This window comes from Neovison vison, chromosome 1 (assembly GCF_020171115.1).
Source record: "Neovison vison isolate M4711 chromosome 1, ASM_NN_V1, whole genome shotgun sequence".
Classification (NCBI taxonomy): domain Eukaryota; kingdom Metazoa; phylum Chordata; class Mammalia; order Carnivora; family Mustelidae; genus Neogale; species Neogale vison.
Window position 1 is genome coordinate 82,501,056 of NC_058091.1, and position 23,170 is coordinate 82,524,225.

General features: G+C 38.9%; 1 protein-coding gene across 2 annotated transcripts in view; it reads left to right on the forward strand.

Moving 5' to 3' along the window:
- The window catches only part of ROS1 (ROS proto-oncogene 1, receptor tyrosine kinase), a 114,170-nt gene that overhangs the window by 68,080 nt on the left and 22,920 nt on the right, over positions 1-23,170 (forward strand). For both annotated transcript variants that reach the window (XM_044250043.1, XM_044250052.1), the window contains exons 28-39: positions 1,082-1,284; positions 2,936-3,080; positions 4,015-4,247; positions 4,335-4,511; positions 8,295-8,463; positions 9,132-9,249; positions 12,165-12,355; positions 14,014-14,097; positions 17,274-17,409; positions 18,907-19,069; positions 20,927-20,991; positions 21,931-22,060. In XM_044250043.1, the coding sequence (XP_044105978.1) occupies positions 1,082-1,284; positions 2,936-3,080; positions 4,015-4,247; positions 4,335-4,511; positions 8,295-8,463; positions 9,132-9,249; positions 12,165-12,355; positions 14,014-14,097; positions 17,274-17,409; positions 18,907-19,069; positions 20,927-20,991; positions 21,931-22,060 (1,814 nt within the window). The remainder of the gene's footprint in view (positions 1-1,081; positions 1,285-2,935; positions 3,081-4,014; positions 4,248-4,334; positions 4,512-8,294; positions 8,464-9,131; positions 9,250-12,164; positions 12,356-14,013; positions 14,098-17,273; positions 17,410-18,906; positions 19,070-20,926; positions 20,992-21,930; positions 22,061-23,170) is intronic.

Here is a 23,170-nt window from a genome sequence, read left to right on the forward strand (position 1 = left end):
TGTCTTCTCCAGGCTGAGCACCCAAAGCCCTTTGTTATGCTGAGCATTACTCCAAATGGTTAGGATTGGTGCATGCTAGGATTGCTGTTTGCCCTGGATCATAATTTAGCTCCATGTGTATCCATGGCTCGGGCTGTGGTAGACAACTTTAGACATTGGAAACCCTTGTCTGTCATTCTCTCTGTCTTCTTTCTCTTCTCATTCCCATCATTTCCCTTCTTTTTGTCCGCCCCCCACCCCAAAAGATATTTTATCCCTCCCAGTCCATCAAAAAGCACCGCATTAAATTTCAGGAATTTTTCAAAGTAAAGTGCTGTATTTATTGTAGCATTTTGTAGGTCAACCATTTATCACGAGTACATGTGTGCTAAGATTTTTTTATTAAGTTCCTAACTTATTTTGTAATCTGTCACTCATGTTTATTTAGTGCTGTGCCTAAAACTCTATCTCTTCCATAAACCCTGAGGGTTTTATTATGCCGTTTTGTATGATGCAATGACTTTTAGGAATGTATGTCTGGCACTATGGCAGAACTAGCTATATAATTCACTTTTCATTTTGAGAAACTTAAAAAATTTAGTAAGTCCGTGCAACATCTGTTTGAAATTGAACACACGCATAAACCTGTACATCCTTAAAAATAAAAGCTCTAAAACTAGCATGAATTTTTGTAACTGGAATTAATTTTAAAAACATGATTAATATAATGCTGTCATACTTTTTGAAAGTAAAAAAAGGGTCAATTTGATTTTGCTACTATGTATATTATTCAGTGTACTTTAGCGCCACCTTCTGGAGATTTTGAGCAATATCAGTTACCGTGCTCCCTTTTTCTGAGGCATTTAAGGATTTCAAAATGTGCACGGGGTGGGGGTGGGGGGGTGGGGGTGGGGAGAAACCCCAAAACACAAAAAACAAAAAAAACCCTTGTCTTCTTTTCCTGAAAAACATACCCAACACTTCAGTATATCATACTTTGTCAGCCTGGTTAAAAAAAGACGTTGTTATCCTTGATGTTAAATAAGTCTGCTCTTCCTCTTTTATGTATGTGTGTATTCTTAATCTTCTTTTATTATTTTAGATAAAGCATTACTGCGTCTAGCTTCAGATCTAGCAGAGCCGACTATACTTAACACCAGTAACACCAGCCTCACAATCAGATTACCGCCTGCCAGGACCAACCTCTCGTTCCTGGGCATCACCAACCCAACTCCAACATACCTGGTTTATTACAAAGAAGTTAACAGCAGGAAAACCAGCTCTGAGCTGAAATATAAAATGCTGGTAAGATTGGACCTGGTGGTCTTTGTCTTTTCACAAGATACCTGTTTCTGATATAAAATTCTCGTTCGGGACACTTGGGGGCTCAGTGGGTAAGCGTCTGCCTTCAGCTCAGGTCAGGATCCCAGGGTCCTAGGATCCAGCCCTGCACTGGGTTCCCTGCTGAGGAGGTGAAGCCTGCTTCTCCCTCTCCCTCTGCTGTCCCCCCTGATTTCTCTCTCTCTCTCTCAAATAACTAAATAAAATCTTAAAAAAAATTCTTACAATACATTATTTTGTATATTATATTCTGAAACACGCGACTGTGCAAACTTTTACAGCTGACTCATTCATGCAGATAGTGTTCTAGTCTGGTCTGGGAATTAAGCTTCAGGGAAGGATATTAACCCTGGCCAGTGGTGGATTGCTATAGTGACAGTTTCCTGAGTGTCCCGTAAGAACAGGGTTTATTGCCCTCTATGACTAATTATCCCCAGAAAGTGATAGAGATGTGTTTTTGTGGCCTCTGTGGCAGACTGTAGGTTGAGGGATAAGAAATGATTAGATGGAAAGAACATTACTGTATACCCCTCCTCCATAGCACATATTTAATGTAAAAATGGTATGTTCTATTTTTGTCTGTTATTTCCCGTATGCTGTGAAATACACCATTATGTAGGGGTTATGTTTCTATTTATTCGTCATTGTTTTCTTAGCACCTAGCATAGTAGTGGGCTTTTAGAGGCTTTCACTAGATAGTTCTTGAATGGATGAATTAATTGGCACATTCATCCCATCATTGGCATTGGTGTTTTAGTTGTCCTTGTGATGGAGTCATATGTGTCCAATATTTTGCTCTGTGCTTGTTATTTAAGCAAGTCAAAAGGTGAAATTGACCATCATTTGTTGGAGGTTAAGCACTATATACTTTTTCCAAAAGGACACATGATTCTTGTTAGTTCCTTTTATTTTGTCTCTTTGACCTTTCTTTACACTTCCTGATGTATCAGACACAGCTTGGATCATTTCGCTGCCTAGGCGAAATGATCGCCAGGCACTGGCTAGTTCTGTTATTGCTACTGGTTGATCCCATTGTCTTCACACTGATGAACATGGGTCCGAGGCAGTGGTTCTCTAACCTGACCACACATCAGAGTTTTAAAAATCTCTGGGTCCACACTTCACCTCTGACCAGTGCAATCAGAATTTCTGGGAGTAGGGGGAAAAGGTACAAGTGTTTTCTTAAGACTTTCCAAAGTTGAGGACCATTGGTCTAAGGAAAGTACTTTTACTTTCTGAAGCATTGCCTCTAAGAATGACGAGCTAAGCCAGCTTCATCTTTCACCATATTCACTTAGGAGTCACAACTTTACCAGACCATCTTGCTGAACATTTGGTGCAGTGCTAGGAAGTAGTATCTCCTTCTGAGAACTGAGCTTCATACGTGAAATGAGCACATCACAGAACTGACCAAGAGCTGCCCATCATTTGGCATTTATTTTTGGAGGTATTAGGCAACCCAGGTCTGGGCAGTGAACATGATCGTTCCCATGATCCAGTATCAAATTAACTTTTAAAAATCCTTTAATTATTTTCTCCTTTTAGTTAAACAATTTCTTCTCCTTTGTACAAAAAAAATAAGAGCCAGGTATTGATTTTTAAGTATGAATTACAGGAGTTTCAAGAGAGGATAGTCCTACTTGATGGGTTACAACCATTTTCAACGTATGTGATACAGACAGCTGTAAAGAATTATTATTCAGACCCTCTGGAATGGTTACCTCTGGGAAAAGAGATTTGGGGAAAAACTAAAAGTGGAGGTGAGTTATGGGCTTGGGATGGGTTTTTAGAGTGGTATTTCGTGATATATGTGACACATATATATTTATATATATATTTTTAATTTGGATGCTAAGTAATCTTGATTATGTGAAATTTTAAGCTTAATAAGAAAAATATATTGTTGAAAAAACCCTGATGAACTGATCTGTGCTCTAACAACAAAAGATGACTAATATTCCTTTGGAATGGAAAGCAATAAGAAGGTAAGATATCAGAATCAATACTTTTGACCAAGAAACACATTCTCTGGTCTCACCACAGGGTGTCACCCTTTTCCTATGTAGCCACAGGTCTCTGTACGCGTGGAGACCCAGAATTCAGCCTTTTTTCTGTGTGAATTTTACGGAGGCCACAGAGATTGAAAGTAAATAACATCATTGCCTTGGGAGCCTAGGTGGCTCAGTGGGTTAAGCCTCTGCCTTCGGCTCAGGTCATGATCTCAGAGTCCTGGGATTGAGTCCCGTACTCTCTCTCTCTCTGCCTACTTGTGATCTCTCTCTGTCAAATAAATACAATCTTAAAAAAAAAAAAATTGCCTGAAAGAAAATGGGATCTAGAATCTAAAGAGGTGTTCTAAGTGGTGGCGATGATTTTGAGGTGATGCCATTTCTTTCAGCTGTCTCTGATGGCATTCCCCAAACAAATCTGAATGGGTTTATTCATCCTCATTGGCCGTATCATTGAGCTGGCGCCAGAGAATGAGTTAGTCCTAAGGCAAAAATAAGCAAGAGCCTTTCAGGCAGTCTGTTAACCTTCTATGTTACCATGATATGAGACACTGGCTTTCCTTTGGAACATCTGTCATTGGTTCTGCTCACGTAATATGATTATTCCACAACCAAGACCCTGTTCCTTCTTCCCTTGTTCCTTGCTGATGCAACATCCCTTGTCATTTGTTGCTGTTTATTTCAGTGCCAGAGGCAGTCCGGCTCATTAGCACAACGGTGCAGTCAGACACCAGCCTCACCATATCCTGGAGAGAATCTCAGAAGCCCAATGGACCTCAAGAGTCAGTCCGCTATCAGTTGGCAATCTCACATCTGGCTCTAATTCCGGAGACTCCTTTAAGACAAAGTGAATATCCAAATGGAAGACTTGCTCTCCTTGTCACTAGACTTTCCGGTGGAAAACTGTATGTGTTAAAGGTACAGTGAGCATCTTGGGCTCTTGTATTGGTGTTCTCAAGTGTAAGGCTCTGAAAAGGTTAAGCAATTGTTCTTTTTTACAAAAAGGTTCTGGCCTGCCATGCTGAGGAAATGTGGTGTGCAGAGAGTCATCCTGTCACTGTCAAAATGTTTGACACACCAGAGAAACCTTACGCCTTGGTTCCAGAGAACACTAGTTTGCAGCTCGATTGGAAGGCTCCTGCTGATGTTAACCTCACCAGATTTTGGTTTGAACTCCAGAAGGTAAATCTCACCATACACTTTTCATGAAGATCTGTGTTTTATGCTATGGGATAAATTAGAAGACCTTGATCATATGTCTAGAGTGTTCTCTTGTATAAATCAACAATATATTTGACAATATTCACTGATTTAGGTTTTCCATATACAGAAGCTATCTAGACTCATTTCTGATGGAAACAATTTCCAGAGAGATTAGTTTGCTCTTAAAAGGCTCTATGGAAAAGGGTATAAACTATGGTTTACTGGTTTTCATAATATTTCACTTAATTTAGATATCATCAGCGTGGCTGTCCAGCTTAAAATCCATAGCAATTTAGTGTTTTCTATGAAAAAAAAATAAAAGAAACAAACAAGCAAACAACACCCAAAACCTTGTCTAGAAATGTTCTTTCTGTCATTTAAGGGCTGTGTAGCAATAGGAGAGAAATAAAATATTAAATGAGTTTATTCTAAACTAGTTTTACCTTGGGTGATAAACTTTAAATGGTTCTTCATCCCAAAATCTTCATGCTTTATCCAATTTAAAAATACCCACTGAATTTGAAAGCATCAATTAATCTAATTAATTCACTGCTCGGGAAAGTCTATGTTGACTTTCATATTGCCATACTTAAAATGGATTATTTTAAATAATTGCTACATTTCATTTTCAGCAGTATGTATTTTGTGTGTCCACATTTGCAAAGATTGGTTAGGAATCCTTTGTTCAGTTGTAACAAAAATGAAGCAGTATAGTCATGGCTCGTTTTTTTAAAAAGACAAATGGAGTTGCTCCTCTGGATGTTTTAAAATTTTAGTATGTAAGATATTTTTTAAAAGATTTTATTTATTTATCTGACAGAGATCATAAGTAGGCAGAGAGGCAGGCAGAGAGAGAGGAGAAAGCAGGCTCCCCGCTGAGTAGAGAGCCTGATGCGTGCTTGATCCCAGGACCCTGGGATCATGACCTGAGCTGAAGGCAGAGGTTTAACCCACTGAGCCACCAGGTGCCCCTGTAAGATATTTTCTATGATCTTGTACCCTTTAGATAAAATCTGTGAAAACTGTGTAACAGCAGTGAATGTCAAATTGACAAAACCAACGGCCATAGTTTAGTTGGACTTTTTCCATTGAGCATGTTTACGATGATTTGTTGCCTATTTAAAAAATGGTCATCTTATAAAAATGCGATTAAATTGGAGGATCACCTTTTTTTGGACATCTGTTGAAGTAAGCTCAATGCACTTCAGTTTAAAGGCAAGGTGGGGGATGTAAACTTTATGTATGTCAAAGAAAGAAGATGGGGAAAAGCCTTACAGTTGGTGACCCTAAGCCCCTCCTTCTACCGATGAGAAGTCGGAGAACCAGACAAGTGCCATACTGAGTCAGAAATCACAAGCCAGGCAGGGAAGAGCCCTCGGAGCTGACTCATCCTACACCAGTCCTACTTGGGTGCTGTCCATGGAAGGAATATGAGTCACTAAGGCACCCAACCCACTCCTCAAAGTTTGGGACCAGGACAGCTGACTGAGCCTGCTTGGCTCAGTCCTTGTGACTTTCATGCAGTGCTTTTTATTTCAAAACTTCCTCTGCATTTGCTGAAGAACCTACCACTTAGAAAATTATGAAGCCGAGGGTGTAGGATACAGTATGACCTTGTACCAGCACTAACTGCTGAGCCCAGTGGAAGGCTGTGTTCTGAGAGGGATGATGAGTACATCTAGTCAGAAAGTTCTGTATCTTTTGAGTAACTTGAACCTACCTCATAATGATAAGACAACTAGGAGTGATCCTCTAACTCCATACTGAAACTCTGAGGGGTGAGAGGTAAGGGTGAATGTGTATCTTTTTTGATTAATAGTTTTTAAAAATAATTTTTAGGAAAGAAAACAGAAGGATAAACTTCCTGTTTTCATCTTTGTTGTTAAAATTTCCTTCTATGGAAAATGAAGGAATTAGACCACATGGCTAAATTTCTACCTAGTTTTTAAATTCCACAGTTATATATTTTTTAATCACAACAGTGTATAGAAGAACATATTTAATTTAAGATTGAGGAGAAACAAGTAGTTTCACTTTGGTAAATTATTTGCATGAAAGCCATTATTAAAAGTTGAGTTTTTCTCAACTGTCCAGGAAAATTCTTACCAGAACCAAACATTTTTGAAGTTCCATTCTCTGAGACATGATAGTCTGCACCATTTCCTCCGCACCCCCGCCCAAATAATTTGAAAATCCCTCTGTGGTATTGAAAATCACCCCTGCACTTGTTGGCCTCTGACAAATGGAAGGTCCTGACTCCCTTGTGATTTACTGGGGTAGCCGTGGCTCCTCTCCAAGTTGGTGGTCTGCCCAGAACATTCATTGCTGTGGTGAGGCCAGTACTCAACAGTTTTCCAGCAGAACCCTTGGTCACACATCTGACCTTCCAAGGAGCTTTGATCATTTCTGGGTGGTATGGAATGTTGGACCATCTAGACTATTCACTTATGATAGTTTCTACAGCAGATTATTAAGGAGCCAGGACCACAAAGGGCTAAAATTTTTGAGCCAGGAATCAATATTTATCTCTGTTGCTTTCTGTTTCTCTCTCTGTCTCTTTTTCCCATGGTTCAGAGTAAATATTATGGACCCAATGCATCTGTTTCTAAAGCCTGCATGTCGTAGTGGGATTGGTCCATTTATGAATTTAGCAGGCAATGGCTCAGACATCAGCATTTCTGTCTTTTTTCCCATTCCTTCCAACCACCCTTTGCCTCTTTCTTTTTGTAACAAGGTGGTCTACTTCCTGAAGGTGCTGTAGAAATCATTCCTTATTGGATAGAAACTAATATAAAGTGTCCATCCAATGAAATGACGTGACCTTGTGAGCGTGAAATGAAAAACGAGATGTAAAGTAAGGTTTATTTATGGAAACTGACCTTCTTAGGAAACTCTACTGGAGAAAATACGCTAAGAACCCTTGACAAAATGCCATATCCTCTCTGTCTTTCTGTACTCATACACTGAAAAAAAATCTCCATTTTCAAATAAGATACCAAGGGTCCAAATACACAGATTTTTAAAAAGCCATGCACAAAGCAAGTGTAAGATAGTTATAAATAGAGACCTGGTGTCTACAGTGGAATGGAAGTAAGATTTCCTAAATTTAACTTCTAACCTTGCTTCTTGGTAGCTGAATGATGATGGACAGAAATTTCCTTCTTTTCGGGAACGGGGCTTTGTATGTATAAACGTAAGGAATGCTGGTTAGAGGTCTGAAAGGGGATTTGGAGAAAGAAACTAAACGTTTTCATTTATAAGTCACAGTGAACCTCTTGAAAGAATAAAAATATGTAAAAATATTATTAATTTGAAAATACATTATTAATTAGCAAATACACAGAATTGAAAATATCATTGCTCTGATCCATCATGGTCCCTCAACTGTGAATTTGAGTTCTCAGCTATCCTGATTTAAGGCAGGTATCTGCCATTAGGAATAACAAAAAGATAAGCTTCGAGTCTTCCATAATGAATATATATAGTAAGAGGTTCATGTCTTACATTGGACTCATCCTAAGAACTGTCCTTCAAGTCAGTTATAGCTTGTCACAAAGCAGAAAAACAAAACCAAAAAACCCCCATAAAAACATAAAATGGCTGTCAGTGGTAGAGATAATGTTTGAGATCAAACATTCCTAGAGAAGCTCTTCTTTTTTAACAGAAAATATATTTGATTTAAGTTTTTAATGACTTGCCATAGACTTGTGAATTTCTATGTTGTTTTCTTAAAGAAACAAAAAATATTACTTCTTTTTCCAGTGGAGGGACAATGAGTTCTCCCGTGTTAATGCTTCATGCATCCAAGGCCCAGATTATGTGTGTAACATCACAGATCTACAGCCTTACACGTCCTATGCTGTCCGTGTAGTGGTGGTTTATAGGACAGGAGAAAACAGCACCTCACTCCCAGAAAGCTTTAAGACAAAAGGTAAGTCCTAACAGCCTCAGTATTTTAAAAAAAATACTCCTATAAGTTTCTCAATGCCTCTCTTACCACTTCTTTCACCAATCCTAGAGGTTAACCTTTTTTTTTTAAAGGTGTAAATTACTATTTCTAGAGCTTGAGTGAAGAACCTGAAAAGAACCAGGAGTCCTTACCGGTGTTAACGAGGTAATACTGACCTGGTCTTGTAGAACCTTGAACTGGGCAAGATTATTTTATCTTTCAGTATCCTCTGCTTTGTGTCTGGTTGTGACATTCTGCAGAGAGAATGAAATGAAAACAGTGTTATTGAGTGTTCAACATATATTTATTCACTGACTGCTATCTTCTAGATGCTAAAAATAAAAATCCAAAAGAATGTCAATTAGTGATCCCTATAAGTTGATCCCTATAGAATCAAGGAAAAAATTCTCCCAAATTTACAGTAGTTTTCTTTGCATCATTTACTTTGTGGTGAGCTAGAATCCATCTAATCCATCACTTGTAAAAACTTCAGATACTCATTTAAAAATACACACTCATATGAGAATATTTTTGAATATTTCTTTAATGTATTTGGTTTTCCTCTTTGGAAAAGTATTTTATAGAAAGATGCAATGCAGAATATTTTATACTTCTGACTTATTAGTCAGTATTTTCTTATGTTTCCAAAGCTGGAGTCCCAAGTAAACCAGGCATTCCAAAAGTATTAGAAGGGAGCAAAGATTCAATACAGTGGGAAAAAGCCGAAGATAACGGAGGCCGGCTTGTGTACTATATCCTTGAGATCAGGTACGTCTGTTTGCCAAAGTGCTTTGTAAACTACAAAGAACTAAGCAGTTAATTATAAGGTTTTATTAGATTGAAATTAACTGTATTTATGAATGTGTATTTATAAGTAAATACGAAGGGTCTTTAGTTGAAGGACCTCGAGGGCAACGTTATGTTCTCTGCCTTGGCACTCCAATTACAAGGCAGATCACATCATTGTTCTTGGAAATCTGCAACTACTTGTCAGAACTTTATGGAAATAACCCAATCATTGGCACATGCAGTTAATATTAATATCTATTCCGTTCAAGAAGCTGAGCTGATGTTTGATATGAGATGATGGTATGCGTGTGAATTTCTGATGATAATTTGTTTTAGCAAGATGAATAATGTCTAGTGAGAACTGGCAGTGAACTAGGTATTTTCAGAATGTACAAACAGGTCAAGGTCTGAAATGGTCTGACCTGTAGAGGTCACACAGGATTCTTCGTCCATTGTGAAGATTACAGTTCGCAGTGTGCTCCCAAGAGTCTGAACATGTGCCTTTAATGAAAACCGTGCAGCCGATGAACATAAGCAACCCCAAAGCTGGCCAGTATGGGGAGCTCTGTAAATGGGAACTGGCTCAGAGGGACAGATTTCATGCCAGCTTGAGGGGAGAATTCCAAATTTCACAGACCCTCCCCTCACAGGTCTATGAAGCTATCTTTTAAGAAGCTCCAAGGACAAAAGTCACTTCCATAATTATAGTCCTGGCAACTTGAGCATTAGATCTATTTTTGCTTCATCTTTCTCTGGTACTCCCATAACCTTAACAAATTTTCCTGCACATGGTAGAGAATTACATTGGCTGCATTTCTAACTGAAACCTCTTTGAAATTCCTATTACTGTTTTTCACGCAGAGTCAAATACATTCTAGTCTACTGAACCATCTTGGTGGTCTGTGACTATAATTATATTCACCAGCCCATCAACATCACTGTCTTGCTAGGACCCTTTAAGCATGTTTCCTTCAGTGATTCCTTAAGCCCATAGTGCCATACCTTTTTTGCATTTTCTTGTTCTAAGCCTCTACTGTCAGGGCAAGGATGATGGGATAAAGGAATGAATTGCTATACCTTTGGTATCTCAAAGTTCCATCTTCAGTCAGAATACTGGTATACCCAAGTTATTGCTGATGGCACAGGGGGAACGGTAGTAAAAGTGTGTGAACTTGGGAGCTGGACAGACTGTTTTAGTGTCTGAAGACTGCCATGAGAAAGTACCACCAACTGGATGGCTTAAAACAACAGACATTTATTCTCTCACAGTTCTGTAGACTAGAAGTCTGAAATCAAGTTATCAGTAGGACCATGCTCCTTCTGAAGGTTCTAGGGAAGAATCCTCCCTTGCTTTTTCTTAGCCTCCGGGGATCCAGACTTTTCCAGCAATCCTTGGTATTCCTTGTAGATGTATCACATCAGTCTCTGGCTCTATCATCACCTGGTGTTCTCTGGGTATATTTGTGCCTAAATTTCTCTCTTCTCAAGAAGGCACGGGTCTTGGATTTAAGCCTACTCAAATCCAGTGTGACCTCATCATCACTTGATTACATCTAAAAATCTCTTATTTCCAAACAAGGTCACATTCACCAAGTCTGGGTAGGCATGACTTTTGGGGGGACATTATTCAACACAGGGCCCGCACATTTAAATACTTGTTTATTCTTTTTTTGAATTAAAGTTTTCCCATTTGTAAAATGGGATGATGGCGTTTACCTCCTTAGGTTCTTGTGAAAACTCAATGAAATGAAACAAAGCGAAAAGCACCACCACTATGGTAGGTTGTAAACAGAAGATGCTCAACCAGTGCCAGAATTCTTTCTCTCTGGCTGGTCACTGTGAAGAGCCATTTTATACATTTTTAAGGGTCTCTTTCTTTTGGATCAGAGTTGTTTGGGTTGAACAATGGAAGTGCCAATGCCTAACACAAGACTTCACAAAATATACAAAAACATTGTATAAAGAGTCTTATGCAGAATGGTCCCTAGGACACTGAGCTCCTGGTAAGTAAGGGTTGTGAGCAACTCTGCTGTCTTGGTCCTCTGGATGTTCCTGCCCATTCCCTGTCCTTCAAAGGCTGAGCCTTTCCATCCCTTTCAGGTGACCACTCAGTTGGTAGGAGTAGAACTAGCTCTCCTTAAACCTACTGTGGGTAGGTACCAAGTCCTAAAAATGTTGTTGTCTGAAAAGTCACAGACTTTGAAAAGTTCTTCAGTGTCAGAGAGGAGGTAATTGGAAGTCCTCGAGCTTTCCTTCAGTTTATGATTCCATTAAAAGTCATTCCATTTACATCTTTCGAGCCCCACTCTTGTACTCTTTTTATGTTTCATATAAAGAATAATGTGGGTTGACGTGAGGCGGCATGTAGACCAATACAAATGAAAGCAATACACCTTGGAATCTCCGGTATAAGGATAATTTTGGTAGTCCAACTATTATACCTTCTTTATCAGTTTCATGTCCTGTATTTTATTTTATCCAGCTGTAGTATACGTAAGCTATAGATGGCTCAAGAGACCAAGGATTAAGAAAACATTAAAAAAGAATTTCAGGTTGGGAACTATGGGATAATTGTCCCATGTGTTTGAAATTCTGAATAAAATTTACACATTCTAATAGTGGGAAGAAACCTCTTTAGCTTTGTCTTGGCCATTGATTATTTGTTATTTTCCTGATGGGCTGAGTTGGTTGGCTCCCATGCATTACCAGAATGCCTTTATGAGGTTATGCTGTGTTCTATAGCCAAACTACGTGAGAGAAATGAGATCAAGGGTAAAGTGTGCCCTAAGAGATGCTTGGAGTTCTGTCATTAAAATGATATGTGAGCATCTAGAAATAACACATATATTATCTCATATTTTTTATATTTACATTTTTGCTCTTTTTTTTTGTAGAAAGGGCATTTCAAATGATTCACAGAAGCAGAATTTAATGTGGAAGATGGCATTTAATGGATCCTGCAGTAATATTTGCCTGTGGAAGACCAAAAACCTGAAAGGAACATTTCAGTTTAGAGTAGTAGCTGCAAATAATCTGGGATTTGGTGACTACAGTGGAATCAGTGAGAATATTGTATTAGTTGGAGGTATGTTACCATGTCTGTCTGTATACTAACTGATAGCACAAAGGTTCAGAGATAAAGATAAGTCAATTCTTAACATTAGAAATAAATTGGATGACAGTGTATATCATCCAGACTATGGAACTATTCATTTCATCTGATGTGATCTTCCTAAAACATCAGCATCCTGTGTCATTTTTCTCCTTAGCAATGATCAGCTACTTCTTAATGCCCAGTGCCTCAAGTCCATGCTTCTGGATAGGCTTCCCAGGCTGTCCACAGTCTGGTCTGGATCCAGTCTTATGTTCCTGCTCCCCATACTCAAATATTCTACACAACTGGACATCTTCCACTCTGTATCCCATTTTAGATTATGAAAAATCATCTGTCTAATCATATAGGTTAGAAATCTCAATATTTAATTTCTCCCTCTACTTGGGCACCAAGTTTTGTTGATGTACCAGCTTGATTTCGGTCTGTTGAGTGTTCCTCTTCTTATTCCCACCTTGGCTTTCCTCATTTAGGTTATAATTTCTTGCCTGTGCTCTTGGCCTAATCACACTGCTGACAGTTGATCTAGCTGAAGCACAAACTGGATTACTTAACCCCTTCTCTGAAATCCCTGAAGTGAATCTCCATTAGCTGCCTTCAGTATCAAGCGCAAACTTCTGTGTGGCACTTAAGGCCCTCCATAATTTGTCCTCCAATTGCGGTTCATTGTTTCTAACACCTATCCCTATGCTATAGCCATATCAGACTGGTAAAAGCTTTTCACGACACTAGGACTTTAGCTTTTGCGTCCCTCTGCCTAGCATGTGGGCTCCCACCACCTGCCATTCACCCCTCAACTGGGTTTTTCTTTCTCTCACTTTCTGTCAACTGAGATTTTTGTCATCCTTCAAGGCCTGACTTAAATGATCCCACAGCTGATGCTTAACTAATGCACCTTAAGCAGGATGAATTATAGCATTTTATATACACACAGCCTATATTATTCTATGTAATTTTTGTATCATTCTTATTTGTATTATAATTATCTGGATAAAAGTTCAGCATTTTTTTTCTGAAGGAAACCCAAAATTGTTAATATTTTAAGTTTTGCAGTCTACATTTGATATCTGTAGCTGCTGCTGCTGCTGCTTCAAATAATACTTTAAATAGTTAAAAATCATTCTTAGCTCAGGGGCAGTAGAAATCAGACTGTGGCTAGACTTGGCCCACATGCCATGGTTTGCTGAGCTCTGCCCTCCATGTTTGCTTTCTCAACTGAGACTACCCAAGAGAAGGTACCACGTTTCTATGTTTAATACTCATAGAACTGAAGGTATATCAAGATATTATGGAAGAAATAATAACCCTGATTATATATGAAGATGGAGATGTCTTTGTTCCAAATTCTTTAAAAAGATTAAGCATGTTTCCTCAGCTATTTTGAAGTAAAACCTCGGTGGTTCATAATAGTGTATTGGTAAGCCAGATCTTTGGAAAACCAAACCCAGCTAAACCTTGACTTTGATTTCCTATGGGGTTAAACACTTTTGCTGTGGGTGATTTCAAACTACCAGTGGTTTAACAAATGGCTTGCGAAAATCTGGTAGGAGCTAGTTCAGGCATATCTGGCATACCCCTGAAAATACCTAGCTTTATTCTGCAAATTAACTTTTTTTCATTTATTTTATTAGATGGTTTTTGGATACCGGAAACAAGCATTGTACTTACTATTATAATTGGAATATTTCTGGTTGTTACAATCCCAGTGGTCTTTGGTAAGTGTAATAGCTGTAAAAAATACAGGTAATAACCTTGATCATATTAGTTGACTTATCACTTAGTGTATTTAACCTTCCACATGAAATAGATGCATAAATTTCAGTTACCTTTGGCTATACTTTCATAAGCACTAACTTCTGTGAATTGTTTTAAGATCTTAGAGTAACTATTTTATGAAAAATATAATCTGTATTTACACTTGACAGTATATTTGTATAAAACTGGTATAAAACTAATTACAAAGTCACCAACTTTTAGCTTTCTTTAAACCAGTATTTGTTTCAGATTGTCTTATAGTTGAAAATAAACAAAAGAAAAATAACTCCAGATGTTAAAAAAAAATGTAGGGTTAATAGGAGACCAGTGAAAGTCCTTGGTTGGGATAGCTTGGGTCTCTAGGCGGGTAGACAGACTGGTTAGGAAGAAGCAGGGTTCCTCTCTTGCAGATGACCCATCTCTGGCTTGTAGGGTCTACTCTCGCTTTCAGACATCTGACTTGCTTATTTCAAATCCTTGCTCATTTATAATGTCCAGGAAAGCAGAAGTATTTGTTAGGTAGATAAAAAGGTAGCTATTTCCTAATCTTCATTTTATGCTAATGTGCAGGTCCTAGAAGTCTTTTTTTTTTTTTTAAGATTTATTTTAATGAGAAAATACAGTGACAACTCCAGAAATATTGGGGCCAAATATTGGGCCATAGGATTATTTCGGTGATCATACATCCCAGTTCATTCCTGTTTCAGTATAAACATTAGTAGGACTTTCAGTGCCCCAAATGTCCTGGTTTGCATTATAAGGTATTTGGTCATCCTATCACTTACTGATAGTATGAGTCCCTGACATGCAAAAACATTATGAAAAAGACATGATAGGGTGCCTGGGTGGCTCAGTCAGTTAAGCATTTGCCTTCAGATTGGGTCACGATCCTGGAGTCTCAGAATTGAGTCCCCACATTGGGTTCTCCCCTCAGTGGGGAGTCTGCTTCTCCCTCTGGCCTTTCTCCCTCTCAATCTCTCTCTCTCTCTTTCAGATAAATAAATATAATATTGAAAGGAAGAAAGACAGACAGACGTAATATTTACCAGAAAAGAATGCTCAAGTACATATTTAGAAAATTGTGGTCTGTTTTTTTCACATAGAAGGGAAAGTTAGAAGGAAAAGTTTAAGGAAAAGTTACAAACATAAAGCTAAACTCTCTTAGGATAAAGAAAGCCAGTATTTTACTAAGTAGTCTAAATCTTTATTCTTTCCCCAAATGGATCGGAGTTGTAAACTATCAGACAGCACACTGAAACTTGAATTCAGATTTCTTGTCACGGATTCCACCCAGATGATATCTGGAAGTCCTTCAGTTAACTTGGAAAGCTAAAAATTTCAGCTGACCCTGCCAGGATCTTAACCTGTGGTTCCAGGGAGTCTAAGTATCGCACAGCTGATGCTTGTGCCACTAAGCCAGCCCCTCCAGAATGACACGTATCACTGCAGTATATTTGGCAGTTGGCATATAGGCTTGACTGCATGTCTGCTTTCCTACTGGGAAGGAGAATTACATGAAGAATCTTTCATCTGACCTTTGCTTGCCTACGTGTACATCACCGTTGTTCAAACCTGTCACTCTAGTGGGTGAGCATGAGATAATTTCAGACAACCTGTTGTGCTTTCAAGACATCCTATGGATATCTGACTTTCTCAGGATTTCAAGGTCTTTATTCCATTTGGAACTTAACAAATTTTTTAGTACAGCTAAGCTGATTTGCTTCTTTGCCTTTAGGAGCAGTGCATGTGGTTTTACTAGTAGGAGCGGGTGAGTGCATGAGAAAAGATTGAGTTTATTAAAATAAGGAAAAACAGTTGTTTAAACATATTTGTATTGCTCTGGGGCTCTCAGCAGTTGTATTTATATATATAAAATTGAAACAATGATTTAAAAATAAACACCGACAGCCTTAGCTTTGGTGAGTGGTCACATCTAACAGGCAGTATTAGCCTCCTGCTGGGAGCAGAGGGAAATATGAAGCTGTAACATACAATTGCTGACCTTGGCAGCTTGCCATTTAATGAGGGAGGTAAGATGTACCTGTGTGAAAAAATAAATAGTGAGATATAGAAGGCAATATAGAACACGACATGTGCTGGGCACTATGGTAGAAATGCAGACTGAGAGTTACACTTGGTCTTAGACATTGAGAACTGAGAGATCAGCAGACTGTCAGGGTATCAGAAGGGATCACGGGGGCTGGGGGCCAGAATGGGCTTTTAAAAAAATGAAAAGCAGTAGGGACAGCTTTCAGGTTTGAAAAATTACGTTAGCAAATGTATTTAAAATCTTTCCCTGGGTGGTCTCTCAGGTGGAATTTCACTTGAATTAAATGCTAACCTGTTGGATATAAAGGCTACCATGGGATAAAATTCAAATTTTAATGATCATCTTAAAAAACATCCTTGCTGTTTTCAACTCCTGAACCAATGTTCTAGTATAGACAGTTGATCCTATGACATAATTATATTTTAATCTTTCAAAAACTGCTTATTTTTATGATGATGAAGATAGTATTTGCTCATTGTATGAAGAAGACAATATAAATCATCCATGATTTCACAACTGAGAGGACCACTACTAACATTTGGTGGGTTTCATTCTAAAAGTTTTTCTGTAGGCTGGGATATGTGTGCATGAACAACAATGGTATAAATTCCTGTACTCTGCATTAAAAAAAATGCATGCCATTATAATTGAAAGCATTCCTCAGGTTGCCTATTGGAGTAGAATGTGGACAGACCTGGACTCAGAAATAAATTTGTGATTTAATTATAATGCAAATAATTATTTAATAATTATAATGCAAATTTATTTTGGTTTATGTTGACTATAAGGGTGGTTTCGAGAAATAAGTTCTGATATTAAGATTCTTCAATTCGTTTATAACAGCAATAAGAAATGCATAAAGCTTTGGTTTGAGACGTGAAATAAGAAGTTACATGGTATAAGTTATGAGTTTTTAAAAGTCTTTGGACTGATTTAATTAGTTTTTCTATTATGGACAGAGTTTTCAAACAAATCCTGTGATTCTACCCATGGTGTTCTTATATATAAACACTTAAAGTGTTAACATTTCCTGAAGAAAAAAAAGCAATGTTTTGTTTTGTAAACTATGTCCTCTTTTCTTTATAGTGTGGCACAGAAAATTAAAAAGTCAAAAAACTCCCAGAGAAGGGCTGACGGGTCTCATAAACGAAGACAAAGAGTTGGCTGAGCTTCGCGGTCTGGCGGCTGGAGTAGGGCTGGCTAACGCCTGCTATGCCATACAGTATGTAACCTGGGCCATCACTACGGGGCACCTAGATGAAGAGTGGGCAACTATAGAGAGAGTGCCCATGGGTCCCGTGCTGCCCACGATTGTCCTGGTCTATGCTCATTCTTCTGGCTTGATTATTAATAATATCCCTTTCCATTTTCAAATGTGACCTGAGATTGTTGGCAATCTATGTGGTTATTCTATCCTAAAGAAAATAAGCAAAATTCCATCATGTTCCAGTGTTTTGTCGCATAGTTATAAAGTAAATGAAACAAGGACATAAATACTGTATGGAAGAGAACATGGTAGCACGATTGGTTCACCTGGAAGCATCCAGAAGAGAGGAATCCCAAGGGTGCCATGCCTGCACTGTTAAGTCCATCTGAGTCTGTTTTCGGAAGTTGTAGGGTGATTGCCTACGAAAGCTTTTCAGGATAGTTGAGTTTTCAACTTATGCTGTCATCATAATTTTTTTTAAATTCAATTAGCCAACTTATAGTATGTCATTGGTTTTTGATGTAGTCAAAACAATTAAAGACAATATTTAAATGTCTTTTTATGCAGGACACTGTATTGTGGTTTATGTAAGACACAGTGTTATGGCCCAGCTACAAGGAATTATGTAGTCATAGGCCTTGAAGTTTGTAATCCAAGATACGCAAATGGAAAATTTGAAGTAGACACAGGGGTGATCTAATTTAGTGATTCAGAGGTGACTTTTCCTTGAGGAAATACTTAGCACATTTGATATTCAAGATTCTCTTTTAAGCACTCAAAGCATTTTGAATGCAGACAATTTTTTCCCTCTCATAATATTCCAAGTGAGAGCTGGCTTCTAAAAGTTATGGAGAAAGAGTTGATTACTGTAGTCATACTAAATTTTGTTTTTACACAAAAGATCAGGTGTGTGAAATGGTTAAAGTGAAAGGTTTTTTTTTTTTTTAAGATTTTATTTATTTATTTGAGAAAGAGAGAATGAGAGAGAAAGAGCATGAGGGAAGAGGTCAGAAGGAGAAGCAGACTCCCCGCCAAGCAGGGAGCCCGATGTGGGACCTGATCCCGGGACTCCAGGATCATGACCTGAGCCAAAGTAGCCAAAGTGAAAGTTTTTAGGCTCATAAACTCAGATGTATTTATTACTAATTTGCAATAGCTTTTTACTTAAGTTGATTACCTGAAGAAACAAATAAATCATAACTACAACAAAACAAGCTACAATAAAAACTCTTGAGGCTATGCACACAAAGGCGTGTTTCTATCAAGATTATGGTACCTAGAAGTGACGTGATATGCTCTGTCTGTGTTTTGGAATAAGGAAGGAATATTCCTTCCTTATGGTAGAATAGGGAAGGAATAGAAACATAGGAATCCATGTCATTATATTACATAGATTGGTGTTGCAAAATCAAGGGATATCTCTTTCTTTCTCATACTCTTTCTCAAACACTAACACTCAACACCAACTTGTAAACCAATGCATTTTGGAACACCAAAAATATTATTTTCCAGTACTCTTCCAACCCAAGAGGAGATTGAAAGTCTTCCTGCCTTCCCTCGGGAAAGACTGACTCTGCGCCTCCTATTGGGAAGTGGGGCCTTTGGAGAAGTGTATGAAGGGACGGCGGTAGACATCTTAGGAGCTGGAAGTGGAGAAACCAAAGTAGCAGTGAAGGTAACATGGAGCTTTTAATTCCTTGACGTGTGGATCTTCACATTTATATGAATTTACATGGATAAAACTATAATAAAATATGAACGAAAAGAACTAAAGTTGGGAATCCATGCATAACAACAGAAATGACAATGTTTCTTCCATTTCTTCCATAAGCTTTCTAATGTGTCGTTACCTCTAAGGTTATTAATTAACTAAGACTTGGCAGACTGTTTTTCCCTTTGAATATACTATAAGAGGACCAGGGGTGTAAAGCATGTTCTCCATATCTCCGGTACGAGGGCAGAGAGTAGAGAGCTTCCTGGCCATTTGGCGTCAGTTGCAACTACACAGCTCTGCCCTCACAGAGTGAAGCGGCCCTAGACCATATGTGAACTCAAGAGGGTGGCAATGTTCTGGTAAAACTCTGTTTATGAGAATTGAAATGTGAATTTCCTAACATATTCACGTGTTAAGAAATATCCTCTTTTCAACTTTTCCCCAACCATTTGAAAATGTAACACGTCACTTATACCTCAGTAAAGCTGGGAAAATATAAAACTAAAACTGAGCAACTATTTTCAGAGCTTAAGCTGTGCAAACAAAGTTGCAGGCTGGCATTGGTCTCCAAGCTATAGTTTGCTGACCCCTGTGTGACACAGTTATTCCCATGGTATATGTTGAATGAAGTTTCAAGGAAGTGCTGGGTAGACTCTCATATTTGTCTAAAACCTTTTCATTGAGGGATGATGAATCTTTTATGTAGTTGGGCAACATCCTGACCACTGCTTGATAGGAATTTGTTGCTTTGAGAGAGGGCTTATACAACCAGAAATAGTGGCAAAATCCTCTCCACTGCCAAATGGTGCAATCTAAAAGTGCTTTAAATACTCTAGCCTTACCTGGTGTAAACAAGTGTTTATTTTTCCCACATAGCTAGAGGACTGCTGGTTTTTGGTGCGGTACTGTGTTAGGTCAGAGCCAGGATATCTGGAACTCTCTTGACTTTGTACATATGTGTTACCTCATGATCCCAAGATGGTTGCCAAAGATCAGCCATTGGTTCTTCATTCAGGTCAGGGCAAGGGGGAAGAATGATTTTAGATGTATATGTTCCAAAATGTGGAAGTTTTCCACAGGCTTCTCTCCCCTTCAGCAGCTTCCCCCTTATACCTCACTGACCAGAACTGACTCAGATGATCACCCCTATTTTCAAGGGAGGCTGGAGAATTACAAAACACAAGTTTCCTGATTCAGTTAGACCAAACTGTCTGGAACTGGGCATCTTACCTTTAAGAGACAAATATAGTGTCATTAACAAGGAAGCAGGGAGAAATAGATATTGATTAGAAAACTTTGAAAATTAAGAAACTGGCCTACACACCTACACTTTCTTTTTTAAAGATTTTATTTATTTATTTGACAGACAGAGATCACAAGTAGGCAGAGAGGCAGGCAGAGAGAGAAGAAGGGAAGCAGGCTCCCTGCCGAGCAGAGAGCCCGATGCAGGACTCGATCCCAGGACCCCGAGATCATGACCTGAGCCGAAGGCAGCGGCTTAACCCACTGAGCCACCCAGGCGCCCCTACACACCTACACTTTTAAAAAATTCTACATTTTTGGAGGGAATTTTGGAGGGAGGGAATAGTAGATGTTACTTGATCTTTTGTCTTTCAGGCTTTCCCACTTGAACACTAGTTCTAACACCGGCTAAGTTTTGAATGAGTTTACAGAGCACATGCACATATATTAGCCATGATCTATTTCCAGCTTTGAGGGTGAATATTACAAAAGAAAACAAAGATGGTCTCCATTAACCCACTGAGCTCACAGAAATGTCTGCTATACTGATTCCTGGCTTATTTTTATGTTGTGTAGACTTTGAAGAAGGGCTCCACAGACCAAGAGAAGATCGAATTCCTAAAAGAGGCACATCTGATGAGGTATTGGGGTAGTCCTGGCTTCATTTTCCCTTAAGAAGGGTAGAAAGCTTTTATATCTGATTGGTGAATTTTTAACATTCAGAATGACCCGACATCACAGATCATGCCTCAAATTAACATGGCCTAAGTTTAAACATAGATATGCCTGTGGTGACAAGGGCTCTGTAGAAACCAGACTTCCAACAGGCAGTCCTTGGACAAAAGTTCTTCCTTTCTTTGACCTTCAACAAGCAGTGTGATGTCGAAGCTGCTCGGCTTTGAACGTGTGTATGTTCTTCTAAACGTGTGGTAGTGGCTCGAATATCTGGAGTAAGGGAGCGAGTCCAAGTACAGGGATGTCCGTAAAAATACCCTCAGTCTTAGTAAACTTGTCTTCAAGGTTAGAGTCAGTTGCTGGTCATGAGAAGTGCTCCGAGGTGTCTTAAGGGGAGGGCCTGAGGCAGAAGCCCCTGGGGGTCTCAGCTGTGGGTTCTAATCATTAGATCAGTGCTTCCTTGGTTTGATGTCTTGAGAAAATGGTGGAAGCCAAACCTGCGTGACTGAATTGTTTCTCCAAAAGAAAGAGAATTATATTACATACTTGTGATGACTGAAAATGTAATGCTTTCAAGTATCTTCTGAAGGATAGTAGTTAAGATTACTTTCTTTACCAAAACATAAAATACTTCCTATAAACGTTTCTTCTAAAGATCACTTATTCCAGCCGTAGGAGCTGGCCACTAGGGGTTGCCGTATCATCTCTCTAAGGCAAGCACATAGACCAGTTCTTGGAAAAAGAGACTTTCATTTATTAGGGAAAAACCAAACAACCCCTGCCCCCGACCCAAACAGGAGTTTTGAAGGAAAATGGAGTTAAAGAATTGCTCTGTTTCCCGAAGGTCCTGGGCCAGGGTGCCTGTTGCTGTCATGTCATCCTGTCTGTCTCTTTCCACCTTGTAGCAAATTTAACCACCCCAACATCCTGAAGCAGCTTGGAGTTTGTCTGCTCAACGAACCCCAATACATTATCCTGGAGCTGATGGAAGGAGGAGACCTTCTTACCTATTTGCGTAAAGCCCGGATGACAAAGGTAGGAAATGCGGTCCTCCTATTGGTTTTGTAATGCACAGGTCCTATAATTTCCCACTAAGTTTCTTTAAATTCAGTAGGCTGCAGTTTGGGTTGATGGTCAAACCTCTGAAGATTTCTGTGGAAAGAATTCTTGTATTTCCTTCTGTTGGATTAGGACAGTTAGAATCCTGGGCTAACTTCGGGCATTTTCTGGTTGTTTGAAGCTGTTTTTAATATTTAGTGGGAAAATAGGTACCTCACTCCCAAAATCATGTTTCCTGGAGAACAGAGATTGTGTGGCGTTGGAAAGGCACATCTTTCTCTATACTTAATCTATGTGCCTGTCTGTCCCAAATTGATACTTGCGAGACCTCATGTCTTTCCTGACTACTCTCTGTCCCTACCCAGTTGGCTTATCTGTTTGGATTTTCATAGGCATTTCAAACTTGTGTTGGCCACAAGTTTGTGTTGGTCTTCCCTGGTCTTCTCTCCTCAGCACCCACCTGCAAAGACTGTGGAATCAGGGCCAGCTGTGACAACACCTGTGGGAACTTACCTTCTATCTCAGATGAGAAACACATGAGAGGAAACAAGACACTAATATTGAAATTTGTAGATTAAAAAAATTGCTTTTTATTTCTATTGAAGTACATATTCTGTGACTAAAACACTGAAATAGAAAACACGGTTTATAGTGAAAGACTGTCTCCTTCCCACATGGCAGGCATCTACACGTTTCTTCTGGTATTTACCTCTATGCTCCTGCACACTCCATGTATACTGCTGCACATGGATTTTTTCAGTCTTGGAGGAAATCTCCTGACTCCCTCCTTTAAGAGGTGAGAATTTAACTGTCTTGGACTGACCCAGGACCAAACGACTCCCCACCAGCCCTATACATTGGCAAGTGTGTTTCCCCATCCTCCTACCGCTATCAAAATTTTCAGATTAATCAATAGTGCAGATTTACATTACTATGACTACTACTTAGAGCTGAGTTACTCAAAAGCTGTGATTGTGTTTTCTTCCCCACTTTGGGTGAGAATAATAAACGCCTCTATTGTTTTCCCCAGTTGCTTCTTCTTCTTCTTTTTTTTTTATATACCTCAGCTCTGACAGAATTATAGAA